The 26,513-nt window shown below is 43.8% G+C and overlaps 1 protein-coding gene across 1 annotated transcript in view; it reads left to right on the forward strand.

Annotated features, from left to right (window-relative positions):
* The first annotated feature begins 7,480 nt into the window (after positions 1-7,480).
* Positions 7,481-26,513, forward strand: part of PLPP4 (phospholipid phosphatase 4) — a 109,415-nt gene continuing 90,382 nt past the window's right edge. The window contains exon 1 of the mRNA XM_049855265.1: positions 7,481-7,586. Within this exon, the coding sequence (XP_049711222.1) occupies positions 7,531-7,586 (56 nt within the window). The 5' untranslated portion in view covers positions 7,481-7,530. The remainder of the gene's footprint in view (positions 7,587-26,513) is intronic.

The raw sequence follows: 26,513 nt of genomic DNA on the forward strand, positions 1-26,513 counted from the left end.
TTGAATCAATTCCAAAAACAGTGACCCTATAGGACAGAGTAGAACTGCCCCATAGGGTTTCCAATGAGCGGCTGGTGGATTTGAACTGCCGACCTTTTGAATAGCAGTGAATTCTTAACCACTGTGACACCAGGGCTCCCACTTGTCCCAGTAGGGAGGCAATTTTATGTTCTGAATCAGCAAAGCCTGTACATTTGCTGGGCAGTATGTTTGGAAATCCAGGAGATTTGTGCTATTGGCCACGGGAAGTGTTGTCTGGGGTCACTGTGTGTCCTGGTGTATGTATATCCATCCGTCACTGCTCTAAGCACATTGCCTCCTGCAACAGATTCTTGATCTCATCAAGGGAGAAGTAAGAGTGGAAAAGACGTTTTTTAGAAGTTTGGGCTCCAAGATGCAGTCTTAATATATATTAACTCGTGAAATTCATCAATGTCACCTGCGCCGTGATAGAAACTAACATGTGCTGTCTGCTTGAAGCTCAAGTGATGAATGGGCCTTAAGACAGGTGAACTTCACATGAACAGGTGTTGCTGCTAGGTGGAGTTGTGGAGTCATCTCTTTCTCAAAGTCCTTGTTTGGACAAAGGGAGAGAGGGGGAAAGCCCGATCATCTAGAACTGTATTTAGCAGAGTCTCCCAATGCTTGAGGTTCACGCATGCATTTGTCCTTGCAGCAAATATTAATACTGAGTACTGTGTGCCAGGTATTCGTTTAGGGAACAAGCAGTGAGCATAACAGATAAAGTCCCTGCTCTAATGCTTTCTAGTGAGATGTATCCACGTGGTGGCATTGGAAATCTGCCCTCCAAATACCAGTTCAGTTCTGACTCATAGCGAACCTACGTACGACAGAACAAAACACTACCCTGTCCTGCCTCATCCTCACAATTGTTGCTATGTTTGAGCCCATTGTTGCAGCCACTGTCTCAGTCCATCTCGTTGAGGGTCTTCCTCTTTTTCGCTGACCCTCTACTTCATCAGGAATGATGTCCTTCTCCAGGAACTGGTCACTCCTGATAATATGTCCAAAGTGCGTGAAACCAAGTCTCACCATCCTCTCTTCTAAGGACCATCCTGGCTGTACTTCTTCCAAGACAGATTTGTTTGTTCTTTTGGCAGTCCACGGTATATTCAAGATTCTTTTCCAACATTATAATTCAAAGGCATCAATTCTTCTTTGGTCTTCCTTATTCATTGTCCAGCTGATGCAATTGAAAATACCATGGCTTGGGTCAGGCGCACCTTAGTCCTCAAAGAGACATCTTTGTTTTTTAATACTTTTACGACATCTTTTGCAGCAGATTTTCCCAACGCAATACAGCATTTGATTTCTTAACTGCTGCTTCCGTGGGCGTTGATTGTGGGTCCAAGTAAAATGAAATTCCCGACAACTTCAGTATTTTCTCCATTTATCATAATGTTGTTTATTGGTCCAGTTGTCAGAATTTTTATGCAGATTATCTTTTCTGGGTTTTTTGGCCATTCATTTGCATTTTTTGAAGTGCCTCATATCCTTGTCTATTTTTCAAAATGAGTTTTTGCTTATTATTGATTTGCAGGGATTCTTAAAAAATTTATTCTGAATAGTAGACATAGATATCTTCTCCTGATCGCTGATGTAACTTTCCATTTTCTTTTTTTTAGTTAACTTTTCATTTTCTTAACAGTGCCTTTTGAAGAATAGATTTTTTAATTCAGATGAAGTTCAATTTATGAATTTCCTTATTTATAACCGTTGCTTTTTGCATCGTAAGAGATCTTTGTCTATATCAACTTTGTGAAGATTTCTCCCTACATCTTCTCCCAGAAGCTTCATGATACTCGCCTTTATGTTTATATTATATCTCAAATTAATTTTTGCTTGTGGCATGAAGTAGAGACAGAAATTCACCTTTTTTTCATAAGGATACACAGTATTGCTTGTTGAAAAGACTATCTTTTCACATTGAATTGCTTTGACACCTTTGTAAAAAACAAATTGTCCATTTGTGTGAGTCCACTAAATTATTTTTATTTTCTCCACCCATCTCTCTTGGGTCCTGCTCTGTGCTAGTAGACACCAAAGACCCAGATGAGCCAAGATTCAACAGGATGCCACTAATCAGCATTGTCTGTGAGTGGGGAGACTTGGGGCCGGGGCCTGGTCCTGGCCCCGGGCCCTGGCTCCCTGTGGGGTCTTGGTAAGGCTCTGGATTTCTGAAAAATGAAGGAGCAGAACTGTGGTTGTTGATAGGTGTGTCGAGTTGGCTGCAACTCATAGTGACCTCACAAATACCAGAACAAAATGTTGACCCATCCTGTGCCATCTTCATGATCATTGCCACGTTTCAGTCCATTGTTTGAGCTATTATGTCAATCCATCTCACTGAGGGAGCAGAACTAGAGGACTAGAATATATGCTGAGTACGAAGGCTTTTTTATTTTTCTTTCACTAAAGTTCTAGGATTCTAATTTGTGCCACACTATCTATGGCAATGATAATTGAATTGGTGGCTTCCACAAAAAGATTTCTTTCTTAGATACAGTGAGAGAAGTGACACTCTGGCTTTTCATATGATAAATTTGAAAAGAATAGGAAAATCCTACTACGAAAGAAAGTTCCTAACTTACAGCTTTCTGAAAAACATATTACTATCTTTCCCTGAAAAAAAAAAAGGCTTCCTTAAGACATTTTCCCTTTTACCTGAATAACAACTACTCTAAGGATCTGAAAGGGTTAATTCATCCCACTGTGCTTTACCTCTTTCCTGGAAGCAGAAAATTTACCTTTTATTATGCAGAGTGTGTCTTAGCTCTATCATTGTTGGGTCTAGGGCCCTATCCTCAGAGGTCTTATAAATACTACTGTTAGAAAGTAGATGAAAGAACTGAGAATATTTAGCATGGAAAAGAGAAGGCCAGGGATAGAATCCATTAATCTCTCTCTTTCACATTGTAGAATAACTGAAGGACTATAACATGGAAGAATAAAACAAACAAACAAAAAGCCAAACCCACTGCCATGGAGTCGATTGGGACTTATAGCGACCCTACAGGACAGAGTAGAACTGCCCCATAGAGTTACCAAGGAGTGCCTGGCAGATTCCTACTTAACCACTACGCCTCCAGGGTTTCCATACAAGAATAGGCAATAAGTTTATTCTGTGTGGCCCCCAAAGCTGGATCCATAGATGTTAAGTCCGTTTCTACTCAAGCAACATCAACAAACAGAGCTCTCTGGGGATGTAATGAACAATGAGTGAGTTCCTCATCCTTGGAGGTCTTCGAGCACACAGAGATTTATTGAAACCCTTGTGGAAGACATTCTTGGTTCAGGTTGTAGTGACCTTGGTGACCTCTTCTGGAATTCCTCTTGGATCCTTTACAAACATCAGCAAGTTTGTACCAGGCAACCACAGTGGGAAGGCTTGGATGTGTTTCTACAGGTGATAGTCACCATGCTACCTGCCTCCCTCCAGGACATACAGCAGCAAGGTAGGTGTCACTGAAATACAAAGTGTAGCTGCTGGAAATAAGATTATACGAAATTGCTACAAGTTTGTGTCTTTTGAAGATGGCTTTGGTTTTTGGAAACAACCAAAAGTCTGGTCAATATGGGATCATCATGCTGGACAATGCTGTTTGGTTTATATTCATGTTGTAAAATATATATATATATATATATATAAACATAATATTTGTTTGACATTTTTTACAGGTACCAGTGACACCAATCATGTTGCACAACCATCATCAATATCCACTGCCAAATTTTCCATCACCATAAACAGAACGTTTGGGGTTTAAAACAAAATCCAACACCATAGGCATGACTACAGAGAGACAAAGTTGATTTTCTTGGCATGTCTGTAACTCAGTATCAGAGATTTTCCCAAAGTAGCACTTTGAAAATGTGTGCACCCACAAAAGCACTGGGGGAAGCCATGTTTGTTTGAGTGCCTAAATCCTGAAATGATTTTTCTAAGGTCAGTCTCACACCTGACAGTTACAGTACTCGTGCTCAAACAGGGGATCGCCATGTTTATTCCATTTCCTGTGACGGCATTTCTGAGGCTACTAGAAGACCTGGCCCACACTTCCTTCACTGGAAAAATCACTGCATTCCATAGGAGTCTCATAAAGACTGACAGGGGCTGCCTTTATCCTACATGCTCTTGCTTCTTCACTCCCTTGTGGGCACCTCTAACTGCTGGCACAGCAACATGGTGCTTCTGGGGGGCTCCGCCTGCTTGGCGCACACTCACAGCTGGATAGCTGCTGGGGCCACAGCTCCTAGAGCCAGCCACCTCCAAACACATAGGGGTGGCTGCCCGCCGAAGGTCCCAGGGCACCCAGGATGCCATCGGAAGTCCCTTTCATGGGGAATAGAGACTATCTGCCTTTCAAGAGGAACCAGTCTTAAATGATAAATTCTACGAGAGACAGCCCACGAGAAATCCTGATCCAGGCTTATGCAATAAATGCGTCTTTGGCCTTTTCTCCATAGCAGACTTTGATAAATGGAAAAAGGAAGATGACAGGGTGGCAGAAGGGAGTGGAGAAGGAAGAGACCAGAGAGCTGAAGACAAGGGTCAGGGATGGCACTGTGCCAAAAAAAAAAAATTTTTTTTTTTTTTTAGCTTTGTTTAAAGGCAGTTCTGCAAGTCTGTATCGACAAAGGCAGAAGGTAGGAAGCCTTACCATGGAGCACCCAGAAGAACCCTCCTTTACTAGTTGAAGATCCTGGGGTCGGACAAGAACTCAGACAGGCATGCTAGTCGTCTTCACTCTGCATGGTTGTGGCACGGAAGGTGGTACTCCTGCCCTTGGTTGTTTGCCTCTCCATTAAACATCTACCCTACTCCAAAGTATCGCACTCCTTTTGTGGGTTCACCTTTCCTCCACTCTCAGGCTAGGGGCTTTAGGTGAGGGTTCTACTCACATTGTAGGGATGAAGGATGTGATCCAAGTCTGAGACCATCAGTCCATCATGATTCTCTGGCCACAGTGATTGGTTCAGGGCTGCACAAGGTCAACGGCACTCAATGAGACTTTTGCTGGGAGTGCTGGGGCCAAGGCAGAGTTCTATCCTGCCAGATTTGACCTTGAGAGGATGGAAAACTGGAATTCTTGCTGCCATCTTGCAACCGCCTGGAACCTGAGATTGAAACTAACACAGTGGAAGGCAGAGCAGAGTTCTAAAGGACCAAGTCCTGATGACATTACTTGTACCCTGAATCCAGCTGTGCCTGAAGCCAGACTTTCCCCTGGACTTTTCATTTTTGTGAGCCATTAATTCTTTTTTCTTAAGTTTGGGTTGAACCTTCTGTTGTTTGCCACCACAGGAGTTGTATGCAGTTGGTAGGCGGGAAGGAGGTGGGGTAGGATTTGCACTGACGTTGCAGGAAGGTGTGTTGCAGGTCACCATAAGGACAAGCTTTCAACAGAGCTGTCTGAAGAGGGTACAAGCTCCATCAAGGGTGGATTCCTTCTCCATGTCAGGATTTCTATCATGCAGTGGATGGGGGTAGTATAGAATAAATTTAAGCATCAAATAGGGCTTTGAACTGGGCAGGTCTTAAGATCTATGTGTTTTAAAGCCTCTTCTTAATAACTTGGAGTCCCTAGGTACTGGAAATGGTTAATTGGCTTGCTGCTAATAGAAAAGTTGGTGGTTTGAGTTTACCCAGAAGCACCTAGGAAGAAAGGCCTGGCCACCTACTTAGGAAAAATCAGGCATGAAAACCCTACATAGCACAGTTCTACTCTGATACACATGAGGTCACCATGAATTGGAATCAACTTGACGGCAATTACTCTGTTTTTTTGGTTTTCTTAGTGACTATAGAATGCCCTTTTAAATTCCCTTTCAAGGCAACTCCAACATAAGAAGAAATGATAATGTTGTACAAAGATTTTAATTTGTGGTCCAGATAACAGACCTTGGTAAGCAGGACTGCCACATCTTGGTCCCTACTATTAACCTTGGTTTGTCCTTCTGCTCTGCCAGCAAGGTCAATCCTCTATGACCTCCAAACCCTTTCTATTTTCTGCCCCACCTGGACTCACATTCTTACCTGCACCAAGAATCCTCTCCCTTTCTGTGTGTCTACTTTGTCTTGCAAGGGTTAACTATGGGGCAGTGGAGACCATCCCCAGAAGGATGACTCCAGCTGCTGACCTGAGTGGCCCAGTTTTCTGAACCACTTCTTTGGGACTTATTAATTCTGCTTTGCCTAGTTCCCTGATGTTCCTTTGTGATTCTTTGGCTCCCCAGCTTCTCCAGGGCAGAGCTGCATGAAGAATCCTAGTATCCAGGACACAGGTCTGCACAGGGCTGCTCCCAGTTGATGCTTATAGGTAAGGGCTGTTTCCATATCAGGGGCTCTTGACAGTATTCCCTTCTGGGTACAGCGATCTGGCAGTTTCAGATCTAGGTCATTAGAATTCATTGCCGTGACTGGGGTCTCTTCCATTCTCCCATCCTGACAGATGATGGGAAAGCAAAGCCAAGCTCTGGTGGACTCTGGCACAACATCTTAAACCCTAGACCACTGGTGAGGGTTGAGGGGCCTTTGGCTCAAAACCTGAGAATGAGGCTCCTGGTCCTACCTGGTTCCTGAGGTGACTGAATGCTATACCAGCGACCCTGAGTGCCTGCCTGCAGCAGGGGGAAGGGAGGAGGTGTGTGCTGGGGGGAGGGCAGTACCAGGTGCTTTCCGCCCAGCTCGGTGGCCCCAAACTGTTCTGTGCGGGCACACTTCAGGTTCCAGTCCTCAGGGGCCGCCTGGCGCTGGTGGCGCGGTGGGAAGCCAGCCTCGCCTTTGCCTTCAGTCTGTGCCAGGGCTCTGGAGACTGGTTGGTGCCTCCGGAAGGCAAAGGGAGCCCACGAGTGATCTCGGGGGAACTTCCTAGAAAAAGGAAATAATTTCAGTTGCAAAGATGTAGGGAGGGCAAAAGACAGGAGGGAGCGCTCCTCGGCACGGACAGAGGGTGCTGAGACTGCCCTGCACGGGAGAGAATTCCCAGCGCGCTCAAATACTCAGCCCACGTGCGTTCGTGTGCCAGGGAGCCAGAGCCCCGGAGAGCGAGCGGTAGAACGGGGCAACACAGAGCGTCCGCAGGCGGGTACCCTGCGCGCGCTGCCTGGACGCCGAGGCCAGAGGCCGCCCACTGGCGGGAGCGGGGCGCGCGCAGGGGCGGCAGCAGGGCTTCCCCGGTGCCCCTCCCCCGGCCGCACCGAGAGGCCCAGGGCGTGGGGGCGGCGCCCGCGACAGGGAACCGGGAGTCCCCGAGGCGCCCCAGCTGCGCGCGGCGGACACGGGCGCGTAGCGTCAGGAGCCACCGGGGCTGCAGCCCGGCGCCCGGGCCCGAGGCGGAGGTCGGGGCTGAGCCCTCCCCGCGCCGCCCGCCCCGCCGGAGCCCGCCCCCGCCCGCGGCCTGGAGCACATCCCGCCGCCCGGGGTCTGGCGAGCCAGCGCAGCCGAGCTGCGGGAGCCGCGAGAGCACCAGCCGCCGCCGCCGCCGCGGGAGCCGCTCCGGCCGCACCATGCGCGAGCTGGCCATCGAGATCGGGGTCCGAGCCCTGCTCTTCGGGGTCTTTGTGTAAGTAGTGGAGCCCCGGGGACTGGGGCCACGGACGCGGGAACCCACGACCACCGAGCCTCTCTGCGCCCCAACTTTGTTGGCGCCGCCGCGTCTCCCTGGTGCCTGGATCCGAGGCCCCCTCCCCGCCTGGCTACGGGATGTGTCCTAGCGGACCAAGAGAATCCGTCCCCTTCCCCGCCTGGGTTCCTGGCGCGGAGGGGCGCGCTCGGTGGGACCTGCTTCCGCCACCGCTCTGCCCCCGCTCCGGGAGCGGGTCCGGCCGCCGCTTGGCTCCGCGCTCCCCGCCCGGGGGACTCGGCACTGCTCCCTGGACTCGGATGCGCATCCTCGCCCAGGTCCTCTGGAAGTTTCTCCTCCGGGGTGGTCACCGAGACCCGACGTTTCAGTCCTTACTCCTGGCGCTGTCTCCCCGTCACCCCCACGCTGTGCCGGGCTCAGGCTCGGGCTCGGTCCCTCGCCAAACCCTGGTTTTGGCCGCCTGGGTCCGGGTGACGTTTCCCCAGGAGGCGTTTGCAGTACTTCTGCGACTGGAAAACTGTTGCTGCAGAGGCTTGGGAAGTCGGGGCCGCTGACCGGTGTGGGCTGGATGCACTCGGGGCTCTGTGGGGAGTCCATGGCCGCTTAGGGTGCGGGGTGGGGGCGTCAGCAAAACGCCCGAGCGGCTCCCAGCGGCTGGCCCCTGGGAACAGCGATCCCGGAAAGGTGGGGCGGGGGGCGCTGCGCAGTTGTTCTTGGAGATGCCGGAGCCTCAAGGCGCCCCAGGGACCCGCCGCCCACCGGTCTCCCGGGCCCAGCGGCAGGGCGCTGTCGAGTCTTTGCCGTTCACACCCGAGCCCAGAACACCAGGTCAGACCCATCCCACTATCCGCTGGGATCTCCCGCCACCTGGGCGGCCCACGCCTGCTCTTGTCTCACCTTTAGCCGGTCAGGTTCTTTCTCCTCCTCTACCCCAGGGCTGTGTCCTGACACATTTTAAATATTCACGTTGCGTGAACTTTGTGGATAAGCCAGATTTTTTTTTGAAAAGCCCAAAGGAGCCATTCTTAACAGAAGGCCCCTCTCTGGGTTCCTGCCCCGCATCGAGGTGGTTTGGGCAGGTTTGGAAAGCTGTGTCTGTCTAAGATGCCTTCTGTTTTGCAGCCCTGGGTAGACGCATGGAAAAGAAATGCCCTTTCTTGCATGTTTTCCTTTACTAGGGATTACATTCACCCAGAGCGTTTGTTCGTCGATCAGAAAGGGCGACGAGCTCCTCCAGATGTGGGCGAACCCCCCTCTCCCGCGCCTCGGAGGAACACTAGTTTATTCACTGGAAATAGGAGCTGGAGAGCTTGAGTCGGGTGTTGATGCATTTGGGAAAACAGAAAACGCTTCCCTCTGCTTACTCTCTTTTCCTACCTTTGGAATGTGCGTTAAAACTAGCATTTGCTGTGTGATCAGATGGGGACAGTTTCCAGTTGGCAGAGAGGCTAAACACCATTAAATTATGATGTGATAGAAATAATAAAATAGTGCGTGCAGCGCACAGCAGAATTTAACATTCTTTGGGCAAATGTGTCAATAGCAAGGAAGTAAATGAGATAGGATCGTAGGCTGCCTGATTTGATCACTGCTGAGAACTCTCAGATGAAAAAGGATCCAATAATATGTAAAATATTTATATTGTTTTCAGGTTTCCCTCCAAATTTCCACTTTCAAATGTACTATGGTCTGTGTAGGGGATTTGAAAAGTTGGTAATTTGCCTTTTATGTGCTTCTTACTTTCCTCCAAGGATGCTGTGTAGAACCTAGACAGGGAGTTTATAGTTTTTTTCTCCAGACTTCCCCTTTGCCTTATTTAATGGGTGATCTGCTGTCGCCTTCTCTAGAGGGAAACACTGGAAAATTGATGGCATTTTTGGACGATTCCCTGATTGCCTATCAACTTGGGAAATGTTAGCAATGTGTCCAACTTTGGCTTTTTTACCTGCAAAGAGCAGCGTTGCTATGGGTGTAGAACTCCCTGTGGGGAATCTTGGATGTTCAAATGTGTTATCCAGCACATAAGATTTCCAGAAGGACGAACTCTGAGCTCCCCGATACAGATGACCCTTTGTTTTTCTCAGATGAGCTTCTGGCTCAGTGACAGATGCTGATTTGGGGGAAGGTTTATTCTTCCTTTTGCCAGGACTGGCTGGATGGTATGAGCCAATGGGTTATATCCATCTCGGACCATGAAGATGGTGGTCGCAGCAGCAGGGCCTCACTCTGGCTTGTTTGGGCAGGCCGAATCTGATTTCTCTGCTGCAGTGTGCAGCTTAGCCAGAATAGCTCACCACTGAGTTGTGCTGGCTATTTCTACCCTATTCTTCAGAATCAAGGGAATAATCATTTGGGGAGTACCTTACTTCTTTGCCAACTTGTGGCTTCAGAGAAATATCATCTGAAGATGACCTTGTTCTCTGACCACATTTGCTCTGCATGAGAGTGGGGACCCCACCACCCATTGCCTACGTGCTCCATGTAGATTTGAAGTCAGAACTCATGAAATGCATTTTGGACCGGTGGGCAGTGGGAATGTAAGCTTTCTCGTGCCAACTCTTAAGGAACCAGTTTTCCGTTTGCAGACCAGGCGTGGTGCTGAGTTTTGTTAATTCAGGATTCTGAGAGGACGTTCTCAAGGCAGCCCCCATAGATCAACCATAGGGTGCTTAAGGCCTTATGGGCAGTCTAGTGTAAGGACTTCAAATCACTGGGAAGTGAATTAGCAAAGAGTAATGCAAATTAGGACTGCACCTTCAGCGTAACCTAACCGGAAATAAATTGGTTACTTTTAGTTTAGGAAAAACTATAAGTATGATGTGGAACTTTGAGGCTGCCTTTAGTGCTATGAAGCTTGCAGGCTGAGGGGCCCTTTGCCCTTTTATGGGCTGGAGGCTGGGGAGGCAGAAGGAGACGCACCGGTGGGACTCTGCTCTCCTGCTGCCACCCAGGACCCCAGGAGAGATGCTGTGAGTGTTTCTGCAGATGCCAAAGCAGTCCTGGACCTTGTTCAGCAACATGCAGTGAGGAAATGAGGGGCCAGGCCACAGTCCCCCAGAACAATGGCATACACCTACGGCTCACTACTTCCATTTTACTGTTACCACCAATATCAAGGAGCCCCGGTGGTGCAGTGGTTAGCCGTTTGGCTGTTAACCCAAAGCTCGAGAGTTCGAATCCACCAGCCGCTCCTTGGAAGCCCTGGTGCAGTTCTACTCTGTCCTGTAGAGGGTCGATATGAGTCGGAATCAACTGGACGACAGTGGGTTTGGCTTTTCCCTGGTGGCATAGTGGTTAAGAGCTTGGCTGCTAACCAAAAGGTCAGCAATTCAAATCTACCACTGGCTCCTTGGAAATCCTGTGGGGCAGTTCCACTCTGTCCTGTAGGGTCGTTATGAGTTGGAATTGACTTGATGGCAGTGGGTGTGGTTTTTTTTGGTTACCAATATCAATAGCTAGCATTTACTGAGGGCTTATTATGTGCCGGGCATTAATGAAGGCTCTCACGTATGCCATTTAATCCTTATACTAACCTGATGAAGGGGCACATTGCTATCTCTGTGTCAGGGATGAGGAAGCTGCGGCACAGGCGGGTTAAGGACTGCCCAGGTCACAGAGCTAATAAGGGCAGGTCTGAAGCTGAACCTAGATGTGCCAGCTGGAAAGTCTGTACTCTCCGCTGCCTGGCTGTACTGCTTTAGAAAAAGGAGCAGCCAGTGTCGGCCCAAGGCTCACTGTGTGTGAAGCACTCTCCATGTGATCTCTCTTTTAAACCTTGTTTCATTTGAGGTGAATACTGTAAATCACCCCGTTTTACAAATACGGAAGCCAAGGTTTCAAAAGGTTAAGTAACTTGCCTGAAGACACCAGCCAGCAGGAGGTTGACACCGTGCCCCCAATCCGTCAGCCACTGAAATAGATTGCTCCCAGCACTGGGCTTCCAGACTGGAGCAAAAGTGACTACATCTTATAAGCAGTCCCCTCCTATGACCTGTTCTTATCCAGAGAAGCAAACGCACATTTTCTGGGGTAATGTGTGGGAATGGATGGATGTCACTTTAGTTCTGTAATCAAACTATCGTAGGATGATACCTTGCTGGCAGAGGAATGGTGGTTCACATGCCCCCAAAAATGGAATTTGGGCATACTGTGGATTTTGAAGGGTCTTTCTTGGCTCCTGGAGCCCAGAGGGCAAGCTGTGGGGGTCAGTTGCTGGCAGGAACACCATGGTGGTATTAAGGAAGTATGGGGTAGCACACGGTTTTGTCCATCCCTCACCAGGACATGGAGACTTGGTTTCAGTTACTTTGGACACATTGTCAGGAGGGACTAGTCCTAGAGAAGGACATTATGCTTGGTAAAGTAGAGGTCAGCAAAAAAAAAAAAAAAAAGGAAGACCCTCAACGAGACGGATTGACGCAATTGCTGCAACAATGGGTTCAAACAGCAACTATTGTGAGGATGGTGCAGGACCAGGCAACGTTATGCATCTCTGTGAGTCAGAGCTCACTCGATGGCACCAAACAGCAACAACTCCAGAACATCAGTGAACTAGGAAAGGTGTTCATTTGTAGCCCTGCAGCAGGGGCCCTAAAAAGACAATGATGATCTGAAATGCTGGCCATAGAGGGAGGGTGATGTGCCTCTTTCACTTGCCAGCCTGGGTTCCCTGGGGCCCACCCTTCCTCCTTCTCTCCCTGTGTCTCCCTGGGTGTGGGTCTGCCCAAGTCACAGAGCCAAGAGTGCTCAGGAAGCCAGGGTGCTCAGGCAGTGGTGTTTGCCTCGCCTCCGGTCAGTGCAGCAAGCTTCTCTGAGCACTTCCTGTGCAGGAAGCCTGGACCAGGTGATGCGGGAGGAGGAGGAGGGAGCCCCGCTGGCCTCCACGGTGCTCACTGTCCAGCAGAGCAAGCACGTGGTGGACCGTGACTAGTTATTCCGTCTGTGCAGTTACTTGTTTTGAAAGTTTTGCCTCCAAATATTTCTCTTTTATCATTCACTCATTCAATAGGTACTTATTTGGCACCTTGCCTGGGTGGTGCAAATGGCTTGTGCTTATTTACTAACCTAAGTGTTGGAGGTTCAAACCCACCCAGTGGCACCATGGAAGAAAGGCCTGGCAATCTGTTTCCGTAAAAATTACAGCCAAGAAGACTCTATGGAGCAGTTCCACTCTGTAACACATAGGGTTGCCGTGAGTCAGAATCGGCTTGACAATGACAGGTCTTTTAGGTGCAGGTGGAGTCCCTGGGTAGTGCAAACGGTTAATATGCTTGGCTGCTAACTGAAAGACTGGAGGTTTGAGTCCACCCAGAGGTGCCTTGGAAGAAAGCCTGCCAACCCACTTCTAGAAAATCAACCACTGGAGTACATTCTACTCTAACACACATGAGGTCTCCGAGAGTTGGCAACTGGACAGGTTTTAGGTGCAGGTACTTCCCTCTTCATGACTAACTTTAGTAGGTGTAATTCCATCCAGACACAGGGAAACCCGGTGCTCTAGCTGGTTCAGTGGGCTGCTTGAGGGTGCTGGATGTCAGGTAGGGTTTGAAATATTGACAGTAGACCCTTCATATACGACCCCTGGTGGCACAATGGTTAAGAGCTTGGTCTTCGTTCGTTAGTGTTCATGTGTCAAATCTGTTCTTGAGATGGTCTCCAAATTCAGGTGGGATACACTCAATGTCATATTTTCTTTCCGTGAACTTGTTTTAGTTTTATTCAGCTTCAGCTTAAACTTGCATACGAACGGGCAATTGATGGTCTGTTTCACAGTCACCCCTGGTGATTGGAATGCGGAAGTTGGAAACAAAGAAGAAGGATTGGTAGTTGGAAAATTTGTTCTTGTTGATAGAAATAATGCCAGAGATTACATGGTAGAATTTTTGCAAGACTATTGACTTATTCATTGCAAATACCTATCCAATTTACACATCTGAAATAATTTTACTTGCTCTCTAGAAACAAAGAGAGTTGTCTGAGGTTAAGTGGTATAATGAAAGATCATGGCTTTGGACTAGGCAGGTTTTGTTTGAATTTCAGCTGTGCCACTAACAAGTTGGTAAAAATCTCTGCACCTCAGTTTCTTCATGTGGGAAATAGGGATAATACTTGTGGTGCCATGGATCACTTTTGTGTGGCCTTTCTCGCGGTGGTCTTGTAACTCCCACCTAAGTGATTGGGTGGGACTGTGCACAAGGCAGTTGTGGCCCACCAAGGGGATTAGTCAGTTTTGCCATCCCGTTAGGCTTAAAAGAGAGCCAATTCCAGAGTAGAGAGAGGATCTCACAACCAAAAGAGAAGAGCACATCCTTCGGACCCGGGGTCCCTGTGCTGAGAAGGTCCTGGAACCAGGAGACTGAGAGGCAGAGCAGAGACAGAAAGACAGCGAGACAGAAGAGCTGTAACACTGAAGATAGTGAGAAGCACTGGCAGAGAAACGGTGGCAGGAGAGACTGGCAGGAGACAGTGCAACAGAATGAATAAGCCGTGTGCCTTTGGGCTGAGGCTGACTGGTGGAGTGGGGTGCCTCTGGGCACTTATTGGCAGTGCTAAAAGAGCTTTGTAACGCTTACCTGAGTGGGGCAGAGGCTGAAGGCCAGAGAGAGGCATGCCTGTGGTGTGGTTGAGAAGCAGCTGTCCTGATGGCAGAACTGTATCCTGAGTCCTTCCTGATCCTGAATTGTAACCTGCTACTTTCCTAAGAAACCCCATAATCGTGAATATAGTCTATGAGCTCCGTGTGGCCATTGCAGTGAGTTACTGAACCCAGCAGAGAAGTAGAGAGTGCTGTGGGAGGGACCTTTAGTCTCAGAATTGGTAAAGATGGCAGAGAGAGGAGGCACATCTGACCTCTGCTTCATAGGAATTAGGGCCGTTTATCTTGGTCCTCCTTACCCCTTGTGAAGCTAGAGGAGGTCAAATGCCACCCCATGCCATTTTTATAATACTTCACTGGAATTTTTTTTTTATTTTATTTTGTTGTTGAGAATATACATGCCAAAACATACACCAGTTCAACCATTTGTATATGTACAAACTTTATTGGATTTTATTAGATAAAGTGCTTTAAGTACCTGTGGCACATACAGCCATAATTAGATGTCTTCTCCTGCTCTTGTTAATCTCTATCACAGATATGTAGTGTCTAAGAAAGGCGGTGCTGCAGAGTGGCTTTGGGCTTCAGGTTGCCTGGATTTGAATCCTGGTTTTGCCACTCGTTACCATGTGAGCCTTTGGGCAAAGTGTTGTACCAGCTTAAGTCTTTGTTCAGTTCAACGCGAACATTAACACTTCTCCTGAAGGTGAGGCTTATGAGTATTAAACCAGGCAGTACTCAGCTCATTGTAGGTACTCAATAAATAGTAATATTGTTATTATGAGTGTATATAATGTACGCTGGAGACAAAAGCTAGTGATTTCTTATTATAAATGGTTTACTACAGGATGTCTGTAAAATCGTAAGCTCCTTTAAATAAATTTCACATAACCCCTTTTACCTCCCCCGAAGTGAGGTACGTAAGTTGCTTTGGGCTGATTTAATGAGTTGTTACCCCCACAGCAGCATGAGTGGCTTGTTCTCTGGTGGGATGGGGTGGTCTCAGTCTTGTAATTTCCCAGTGGTGACTTAGCCCTTTACAACACTGATCTGATGTCATCGAATCAAAAGTGGTATCAGCGTAGCTGCGTGAGATAACATATAAGGAAAATGCTGGGTTGCCATCTTTTCCTTCAGAGCCTGCTTTCATCATGTCAAGTTCAGGTGGAAGCCATGTCCACAGAGTTTTTTCCATCAGATACCCTCTCCTCCCCCGTGGTGCTTGCTAGAACAGGTGGATCCCAGTGCTTTTCCTCCTCTCCGGGGAGGACTTTTGCCTTGTCATCTGATAAATGGAGCACTCTTCTGCTTGAAATATTATTTGCCACGGTAAAATGAGTCGGCTGTACCCAGAACTTTGAGAATAGATGATGTTTTCCCACAGGGAGATAAATGCTTATAACACTGCGAAATCAGATCATTAGTTCCCTAACTTGTGGGTAAAGTTATCTCAATTAGTTATAAAGATTATGCATTTTACGACCCACGCTAGACTCATAAAAGCTGTGTAGCTCTATTTTGCTAGGATAGTGTTTTTAAATATAAAAATTATCTTAGTAATATTGCTGCTTGAAAAAAATATCTTGCTGCTCTGTGGATGAGTTAGAAACACTGTTACAGCGAGCAAGTCCATCCAGACAAGACAGATGCCTGCCCACTGTCCTCATCATTCAACTGAAAGCCACAAAGGTGTTAAGGGGAGCCTTTGAGATGCCTAAGATGAGTGAGCCGGAAGCTAAGAGAGACTAGGATCCCAGGGCCGGCTTAATCACATCTTTCAATATTGTGACTGTGAAAAATTGACCTACACAGCTGAGGGACTAGTTGTTATTCTGTCTCTGCCGAAGACAAAGGAGGGAGAAATAGGGTCAGAAATTGTAGGTGCATTTAGGGTGGTTTTCAGAAAGGTAGCATTCTGCCAATCAATGCTAGAGGCTCCTTCTTATCCAAAGGGGTGCTGATAAACGTTTTTATTGATGTATTAGGCTGAACCACATAAAATTGCTGATATTCAACTGTTTTGACTTACAAAAATGGCAGTTTCATTTAGTTCAACCTAAAAATAACGTACACACAGAAAAGTGCACTATTCATAATTCTTCAGCTCCCTAGGCACCCGCCATGATGTTTTTCAGCAACCCGGAGGGTAGCCACCACCCTGACTTCCAGCACCGTGGTTTGGTTCGTCCGCTTTTGCACTCTGTGTGGTTGGAATCCTACAGCAGGTACTCTTGTGTGTTTGTCTTCTTTTGCCTGACCTGCTTCTGCAGTTCACCTACACTGAACGCACTTGTAGTTTGTTCACTGTCAGTGCTGTAGAGCATTTCATCGTCTGCCTCTCCCCTGCTTTATTTACTCATTTTGCTGTTTATGGACGTTTGGGTTATTTCTTGTTTTGGGCTATTAAGCATAATGCTGCTATTCTTGTCTTTTGATGAATATATTTGCAGTTTCTGTTGGGTCAGCGTGGAGCCCTGGTGGCGCAGTGGTTAAGAGCTATGGCTGCTAACCAAAAGGTCGGCAGTTCGAATCCACCAGCTGCTCCTTGGAAACCCTATGAGGCAGTTCTACTCTGTCCTATAGGGTCACTATGAGTCAGAATCAACTCTACTGCAAGGGGTATGTATACCTAGGAGTAGAAATGCTGGGTCAGTCATCAGAGATTTTCAGAGAAGGATTTGGTTTCTCTTTGTGCCGCTGTAGTTCTAAAGAGATACCTGGTCTATATCAAGACGAAGGGAGACTTAAGCACAGATGAGAGAGCTGAGCCTTGAACCAGGATTTAGAATGCACGAGGGAGGCATTGTGAATACTTGTCCAAGTCATTGAGAAAAAGAGAAAGCCAGTATGCATGCATGTATAAACCAAAAACCAAACTCGCTGCCGTCAACTCGATTCTGACTCATAGTGACCCTATAGAACAGAGTGGAACTGCCCCAAAGGGTTTCCAATGAGCACCTGGTGTATTTGAACTGCTGATCTTCTGGTTAGCAGCCATAGCTCTTAACCACTGCACCACCAGGGTTTCCCCATGTGTGTATAGGTATCTTTTAACTGACCTACATCTCCTCCCTGGTTACAGGAAGGCTGAGTGGGGAGGAAGGGAAGGAGACTCACTGAAACCCACCACGTGCCAGCTCTGTACTAGACACCTGCCACGTTCCACCATTTGACCTTTGCAAACTCTCGTAGGAGCTGTGGGTGGTGTTGTTCCTATTTACAGAGGTCTGAATTCATGCCCTTCATGTTCAGTGGGCTCCTACTAATCAATAAGGAAAAAGAGCTCTTCAGTTAAAAAGAAAAAATGAGCTAGGAATATGAACAGGGAACTCACAAAGGGAGAAATACAAAGAACTAACCCAACTTTAAATGTGTGATTTCAATAGAAATGCGAGAGATACATCTGAAAACAGAACAAAACTAAGTAACAGTGAGTATAGATTAGCACAAGAGTCCCGAGGTGGTGCCAACGGTTACCACGCTTTGCTGCCCACCGAAAGGTTGGAGGTTCAAGTCCACTCAGGGACCTCAGAGGAAAGGCTGGCAACTACTTCTGAAAAATCAGCCATTGAAAATCCTAGGGAGCTCGGTTTTACTCTGACACACATGAGGATGCCATGAGTTGGAATGGACTCAACAGCAGCTATTTTTTGGTTTGATTTTATAGCACGAGCTTTTTATGTTACAATGAAAGATTAGGTGATCGTTAACATTACTTATGTTGTTGTTGTCAGGTGCTGTCGAGTTGGTTTCTACTGATAGTGACCCTGTGTACAACAGAATGAAACACTGCCCGGTCTTGGCCATCCTTATAGTCATTGTTATACCTGAGCTCATTGCTACAGCCACTATGTCAATCCATCTCCTTGAGGGTCTTTTTTTTCACTCACTGTCTACGTTAGCAAACGCGATGTCCTTCTCCAGGGACTGGTCCCTCCTGATAACATCTACAAAGTGTGTGAGACGAAGTCTCACCAACCCTGCTTCTAATAAGCATTTTGGCTCTACTTCTTCCAAGGCAGGTTTGTTTGTTCTTCTGGCAGTCCATGGTATATTCAGTATTCTTCACCAACACTGTAATTCAAAGGCATCAAGTCTCCCTTGGTCTTCCTTATTCATTGTCCAGCTTTCGCATGCATATGAGGTGATTGAGAACACCATGGCTTGGATCAGATGCACCTTGATCCTTAAAGTGACAGTTTTGCTTTTTAACACTTTAAAGAGGTCTTTTGCAGCTATTTATTGATGGGAAGATATCCATAAATTGTGGTTACGTAATAAAAGCAGTTTACAAAAGAGTACGCACGAATGCTCTTCTAGTGTGGTGATATAATCAATTTGTTCCTTTATTGGAAGGAAAATGTCTATAAAGACAGACATCAAGATCTTACTGGTGGTTATTTCTGGCTCATGGGATTATGTAATATTATATAATATTTGCTTTTTTCTTTATACTATGTATTGTCTAGCTTATTTTATAGTAAGCATTTATTACTTCCGTAGACAATCAGATAATTAATATAGATGTTTCCTATTGTGGGGAAAAAATAAAAACCAAAAAAGCTAAGGAAATATCCATAGGTAGGATAGTGGGTGATTTTTAAATGAGTACTTTAGAAATATCTAAGCATGAGTCAAAAGACAACCTTTCTGCATTTTACATCAACTAAAATATTTAAAGAAAAATTAGAAAGTAACAATTAGCACCCAGAACGTGCAAGATTGTGGTGAAACAGATGTGATCAGCTGTTGCAGGTAGAATTGTAAACTGGCACAACCTTTTTGAAGAGTAATGTTGCAATTTATAAACAGGCATGAAATAATTCCTGCCCTTTGACTTAGAATTCCTGGAAAAATGTGTTGAGGCACCAATGTAAGAGAAGCAAAAGATGTGTAAAGATATTCCTTGCTGTGGTCTGTGCTCAGCAAAATAAATACATGTGCAAAATAAAAAAATAAAGAAAAGCTCAAGTGGCCAACATTTGAAGAATGGTTTGGTAAATTATGGACACAAAGTAATATATAGCTATCAAAATCATCATTTTGGTGAGTGAATAAACAAAATGTGGTACATACATATAATGGAATACTGTACTAAAAACAAACAAACAAACCCATTGCTGTCAAGTTGATTCTGACTCAAAGTGACCCTATAGGACAGACTAGAACTGCCATGTAGGGTTTCCAAGGCCGTCATCTTTACGGAAGTTGACTGCCACATCTTTCTCCCGCGGAGCAAATCGTGGGTTTGAACTGCTGACCTTTCAGTTAGCAGTTGAGCTCTAAAACACTAAACCACTGAGGCTCCTTCAGTAAAATACTACTCAGTCTTGAAGAGAAATGAAGTCCTGATACATGCCATAACATGGATGGACCTTAAAGACATTGTGTTGAGTGAAGTAGGTCAGTTACAAAAGGACAAATATTGTATGACCTCACTTACATTAGATCACAAGAACAGGCAAATGTGCAGAGATCGAAGTTGTTAGGGGTTTCCTGGGGTGGGAAGGAGGGGGCAGGGAAAATCATGAAGAGACATGGTGAAATTTTACCATGTAAGGGTTAAAGAAAAAAGCACAACACAAAAATGTATCTCATAATTGCAACTATTTGAAATATGCCTGATTTGGGCAAACCTTAGAAAGGATTACACAAAAGTGAATGTGATCGAAATGAGTCTGTTTCCTCCTCACTTAATATTTTTGAAGATTATTGAATACTTAGAAAAATACAAACAATACAAGAAGTATAAGGCTCCTTGAACTCCTGCACCTCTCTGCCAACTCCATCCTTTACACTTTTCAAAGTTAAATTTTTTACTTGCTTATATTTGATTAAGAAAAACACTGAAAACATGCTTTTATATAGTTTTTTGTATTTTCTAATAGATCTTGGAGGTATTTTTTATCTGTACAGATCTGCTTCATTCCTTTTGCTGGCTGTGTGGTGTTCTGTTGTATTACTGTTGTTAGTTGCTACTGAGTTGCTTAACGTCTGGTGACCTTATGTTTAACAGAAGGAAACGCTGCCTGGTCTTGCACCATCTTCATGATCTTTAGTATGTTCTGAGTCCATTGTTGAGGCTGTTGTGTAGTACCCCCCAACCCAGGGGACTCATCTTCCAGCACTATTTCAGACAATACTTTATTGTAATCCGTAAGGTTTTCATTGGCTAATTTTCAGATGTGGATTGCCAGACCTTTCTTCCTACTCTGTCTTAGTCTGAAAGCTCTGCTGAAACTTGTCTACCATGAGTGAACCCGCTAGCATTTGAAATACCAGTGGCATAGATTCCAGCATCATAGCAACATGCAAGCCACCACAGTACAACAAACTGACAGACAGGGTGGTGGTCCATTGTATTCGCCATCATGGAATTTTATGATGTTTTCAATTTTTGCTACGACAAACAGTAAACTGCAATTGTGCATATATTGTAGTTACCTCTTCCAGTATTTATTTAACTTTTATAAATGAAATTTCTGGGTCAAAAGCCATATGTGTTTGAAATGTTGATGGGTAGAGCCAAATTGTCTACCCAGAGGGCTGTACTTCCGTTTCACCAAACGTGTCGAAGTGCCTGTTTTCTAAATCATTTCCGATGCTGGGTATTATTCATGTTTTATATGTCTGCTGTGGGGGGAATATTATCTAACATTTGCCTTAATTTTCATTTCTCTTTAATGTTGAAGATCTTTTCACTTGTGTATTGGCAGTTTGTATTTCTTTAGTGAACTGTTGATTCCCTTTAGCCATGCTTCTGTTGGATCTTTGAATTTATCTTATTGGTGTACAGGAGTCCTTTGTGCCGTGTAGGTATTAGTCTTTTCTTTCATACTTTGCAAATATTTTCTCCTCGTCTATGGTTGTCTTTTAAGCTTCTTTGCAATTTCTGTTATTGTGTGCATGTTTTAATTTTCATGGAGCTAAATTGACCAGTCTTTCCCTTTAGATTTCAGAGTTTCTCTCTTAATTGGGAGGTCTTTCCCATCTAAAATAGGACTATTTTCCCATCTAAAATAGGACTATTCTCCTGTATTGTCTACTATTTTATTCTTTTGTTCTTTAATTTTAATTCTTTAAAATACTGGAAGTTTGTTTTCTATTTATGGAGTGACGTAGGGGATTTATTTTTCCCTGAAATTCTTTGCCAGTTATGTAATAGACCATTATTTTCTTTCTGATTTATTAGATACAAATTTCTATAAATCCATGGGATTGCTTCTGGATTCTATCTGATTATCTATGTCCCTGGTTGTGGCTCCACGTAACACTTTAATTATTGTAATTTTATAGTGTATTTAGATATTTTGTAGGCAAAATATCCCCATCCTCTACCCCCATCCCTGGGTAGGAATATAAAACCAGTTACTGTTGAGTTGACTCCAGCCCATGGCAACCCCATGTGTGTCAGAGTAGAACTGTGCTCCATAGGGTTTTCAATGGCTGATTTTCTGAAAGTAGATTGCCAGGTCTTTCCTCCAAGGTACCTCAGGGTGGACTCGAACCTCCAACCTTTTGGTTAGCAGCTGAGCATGTTAACTGTTTGTGCCGCCCAAGGACAGCACAAGGGTTAAGACAGCAGACTCTAGAGCCAGGATGCCAGAGTTCAGAATGTAAATCTGCAAATATACTAGTTACGTGAACTTGTGCAGGTCGTTTTTTTTTTTTTTTTTTTTCTGTTCTTCAGTTTCCTAGTCTTAAATATGGGCTAATAATAACTCATACTAAAATAGTTTTATTGTATTGAGATCAGCGACGGGCTTATGTAATTTCTATGTTTTATATTTGTTACAGTTTTCTTTGTGGCCACATACATAGTTAATTTTTGTATATTCACATAGTTTACACATAATGAATAGTTTCTGTTTGGTGGGTACAGAGATCTGAGTATATTAAAATAACTTAGCTGTGCTGTTGAACTCCTTTATGGTCTCACTCAGTCTTTTAATTTGAAGATACATCATCCCTTTTAAACTGCATAATTAAGATGTTCATATATTTTTGTTTTTTAGTGATAACTAATATTTTGTCTTATTCATGCCTACTTATTCTGTGTTTTTGTATTGTGGTGCTGGTTTTTTTTTTTTTTTTGTGTGTGTGTGTGTGTGTTTTTCTTTTTTGATGCTTTTTTCCCTTGGCAGTTCTACTGTGTCCTATAGGGTTGCTATGATTTGGATTCGACTCAATGGCAATGCTTTTTTTTTTTTCTGTTTTAGGTTCTTGTTTTTAGCAGAATGTTCAAGTTTTCTTTGCTCCTCTACTTTTTTTTCTTTAATCTTTTGGAAATCATAATTCCTATGTCTGTATTTCTAGTTAATGTTCTTAAATTTTACCTGATGAATTGAACCTTATTTATCGTTATGAAGTTTCTGTCTTTATTGGTGATATTATTTCTCGCCTTGAAGTCCACTTTATCTAATATTTATAGTCACGTTGTCTTTCTTGAGATTAATGTCTATACAGTATATCTTTTTTTATCCTTCTGTTTTCAACCTGTGGTTTTATATTTCAAAAATGACTCTCGTAAACAACATCTAGTTTTATCTTTTAATTTTTCCAGTCTGGCCAATTTCTGCATTTTAGTTGGAGTGGGTGAGCCATTTACAGTTAAGATAATTATTGAAATGAAGACATGTTTTTAGATTTACCCACGTAGTTACCATTCCCAGTGCTATTTATTACTTCTTTCAGATTTAATTTTCCATTTGAAATTATTTCCCTTCGGCCTGAAGAACCTCCTTTAGCATTTCTTACAGTGCAGGTTGGTGGCAATGAATCATCTTAGCTTTGGTTTGCCTGACAGTGTGTTTATTTTGCCTTTATCTACTTTTTTTTTCTTTATCTGATTTATTTGAATATAAATCTTTTTTGTGGGGGGAGATTGTTTTTTAATTTTATTATGGTAAAATATATACAACAAAAATTTTATCATTCTCATTCTTTTTAAGTGTACAATTCAGTGACATTATTTACATCCACAGTAGTGTGCCATCATGACCACTATTTCCAAGTTTTTCGTCTCCCCAAACAGAAACTCTGTACCCCTTAAGTGATAGCTCTCACTCCTCCCTCCCGCCAGCCCCTGTGATCACTAACCAACTTTCTTTCTATGCCATTTGCCTATTCTAGGTATTTCATATAAGTGGGATCATACAATATTTGGACTCTTGGGTCTGAGTTATTTCACTTAGCATGATGTTTTTAAGATTCATCCATGTTCTAACATGTATCAGACTTCATTTTTCTTTATGGATGAATGATATTTTGTCATATGGCTGTACCATGTTTTGTCTATCCATTCATCTGTTGATGGTCGCTTGGCTTATTTCTATCTTTTGGCTATCGTGAATAATGCTTCTGTGAACATTGGTCTACAAGGATCTGTTTGAGGCCCTGCTTTCAAGTCTTTTGGGTACCTAGGAGTGGAATTGCTGGTTCATATGATAATTCTATGTTTAACTTTTTGAGGAACAACTATAGTAATTGTTTCTAATTTTCCATGGTAATTGTTCCCTTTTACATCTCCACCAGCAATATATAAGGGTTCCAGTTCTTCACATCCTTGCCAGTATTTGTTATTTTCTGTTTTTCTGATAATAGCCGTTCTAGTGGGTGTGAAGTTGCCTTTATTTTGGAAAGATTTTTTGGTTGGATAGAGAATTCTAGGTGGACAGTTGTATTCCTTTCAGTACTTCCTCAGTACATTGTCTTGTCGATTCCATTGTATCTGATGAGAAGTCAGCTGCCATTATTACTGTTGTTTGCCTGAATGTAAATTGTTTTTCCCCTTTGGTAGCTTTCAAGACTTTCTCTTTATTTTGGTTTTTAGCAGTTCGACTATAATGTGTCTAAGTTGGTCTCCTTTGTAATTTTCCTGAGTGGAGTCATTGAGATTCACGGAGCTGTGGTTTGATGTCTTTCAATGAAGTATTCTTAGACATTATTATTATTATTATTACTTTTAATATTTCTTCTGTCCCATTTGCTCTCTTTTCTCTTGATTCTTCAATTATACATATATTAGAGAGTTTGATATTGTTACTTGATCTTGGATGCTTTGCTTTATATAATTTTTCACCTTTTCTCTCAGTGTAGTTTAGTTTAAGAAAATTTCTATTGATTTATCTTTGAATTCACTCATTCGTTCTTCTGCTGTGACCAGTCTGCTGGTAAGCCCATGCAATAAATGGTTTATTTCAAATGTTAAATTTTTCAGCTTTAGAATTTCCAGTTGGTTCTTTTTTGGAGTTTCAGTTTCTCTGTTGACGTTTTCCATCTGTGCCTTCATTCTGTTCATCTTTACTTACAGTCTTTTAATGTATTTATAATTTTACAAGATAAAAGGGCATAGCAGAAAGGCTGTTTCTTCTAATCCCCAAATTGGAATGCTCTGTGGATCATATTTTTTCTCTTGTATTTTCCTGCTCCTTTGCATGTCTAGTAATTTTTTTATTGTATATTGGACATTGTGAAGCATACATTGTGCAGATTCTGAATTGTTACTGTCCTCTAAAGAGTGTTGAGTTTTGTTCCTGCAGGAAGTTAATTTACTGTTGGATCACCTTAATCCTTGGGACCTTGGTTTTAGGCTATGTTTGAGTAAGTCTATTTTGGTTTTGCCTTTGGTCCTAGGTTGTATCCGTTAGTTCTTGAATGTAGTTCTTACTCCTATGGTTTGGCCCCTTTGAGGTTTCAGTGGAAAACCTGAGTTATTTTCCAAGCTCTTGTAACTTGGAGAAATTTCACCTCCACACTGTCTACTAGCGCTGGCTAGCTGCTGAAATCTCTGCTTGGCTCTTTAGACTTCATCTATTACTTTTCACTGGGGTTCTTGGAGTCTTGCCCTATGCATTGCAATTTCTGAGTTAGCCAATGATTTGAAGGAAATTGGTACATTGACTTGGATTCCCCCTCTGTTGCTCCCTCCTTTACAAGTAAGTTCCTTTTTGTTGTACTATTATTCTCATCTGCCCATTTTTTTTTCATACTTTTTTTTCCTACTACTTTGGTTTTCTGATGGTACCCTTTGAGGCTCTTCAGCCTGGCTGTGGATTCATGTGCATGTCTTCATTCTTTTCAGTGTGTTTTGAGAAAAAAGAGACAAAACTGCTTGAGTTCCATTAGCCGTCTTGAATTGGATATCTGTTTTAAAAGATGTCCAAAGAGTTCTCTTTGACACAGTGTTTACATTGTTTATATACAAAGATATGTTTTAAAAATTTTATGAACTTTTACTTTCACCCATGAACATTTTTATGAATTTTCAGAATCATCATTCAAATGGCCACATCTTTGCCTATCAAAAAAAAAAAAGAACCACCCACTGCTGTCAAATTCATTCTGACTCATAGTGACCCTATTGGACAGAGTAGAACCGCCCCGCAGAGCACGTTTCCCATCTTCATGGGAGCAGACTGCCATGTCTTTCTCCCATGGAGCAGCTGGTGGGTTTGAACTGTCAACCTTTTGGTTAGCAGCCAAGTGCTTTAACTGCTGTGCCACTAGCAGTTCTACCCATTTTTAAGACTTAGCTCAGAATTTCCTTTCTCTGTGATGTCTTGCCTGATCACGTCATCCTTGAATAGATGTGTATAATACTCAGGACAGAATTATATAGATGTCTTACATTTATCTTTTTTTTTCTAATGAATGAAATACCTGATTCCTGGGTGTATTTGTGTTTTAATTCAGTCTTGTGAACCAATGAAAAGATCTTCAGGCACGTAACAAGGTCGTATTAAAATTGGGCTTTTAAAATACAAATACCTTATTTATGAAAAACCACTTGAAACAGAGATGCTTTGCTTTGCTTTTTCTTGACTCAAGTATTCCTTTTACTGTATGCTGAAAGTAGCAGACTGGGATTGCTTGGTTCTTGGATTGATGATGATGATAATAATAGCTAATATTTATTGAGTACTTACTATATTCTAGACAGTGTGCTAAAGGCTTTTAATCCATTTATCCATTAAATCTTCAAGCATCCCTATGTGGTAGGAATTTTATAATTCTCATTTTTTGGATGAGGAATTCAAGACTGAGGGAGGTTAAAGAGCTTACCTGGAGTCATACTGTTAATAAGTGAGATGACGCTGTTCTGAGTGGAAATTTTAAATTGAGGGCTTCTAGAGTTGGAACAGCTCATATCCTGGTTGGTGGGGGAGGAAGGTGAAGGGACTGGCAGTGAGGCTTTCTGATAACTGAATGACCTCGACAACCACAGTAAAATCACAGACGTGGGGATCAGCGTATACTGTGCAGTAGAACTAGCTCCTGACATTTCACCGGAAGGCACCACAGAGCGAATT

This window comes from Elephas maximus, chromosome 16, assembly GCF_024166365.1.
Source record: "Elephas maximus indicus isolate mEleMax1 chromosome 16, mEleMax1 primary haplotype, whole genome shotgun sequence".
Classification (NCBI taxonomy): domain Eukaryota; kingdom Metazoa; phylum Chordata; class Mammalia; order Proboscidea; family Elephantidae; genus Elephas; species Elephas maximus.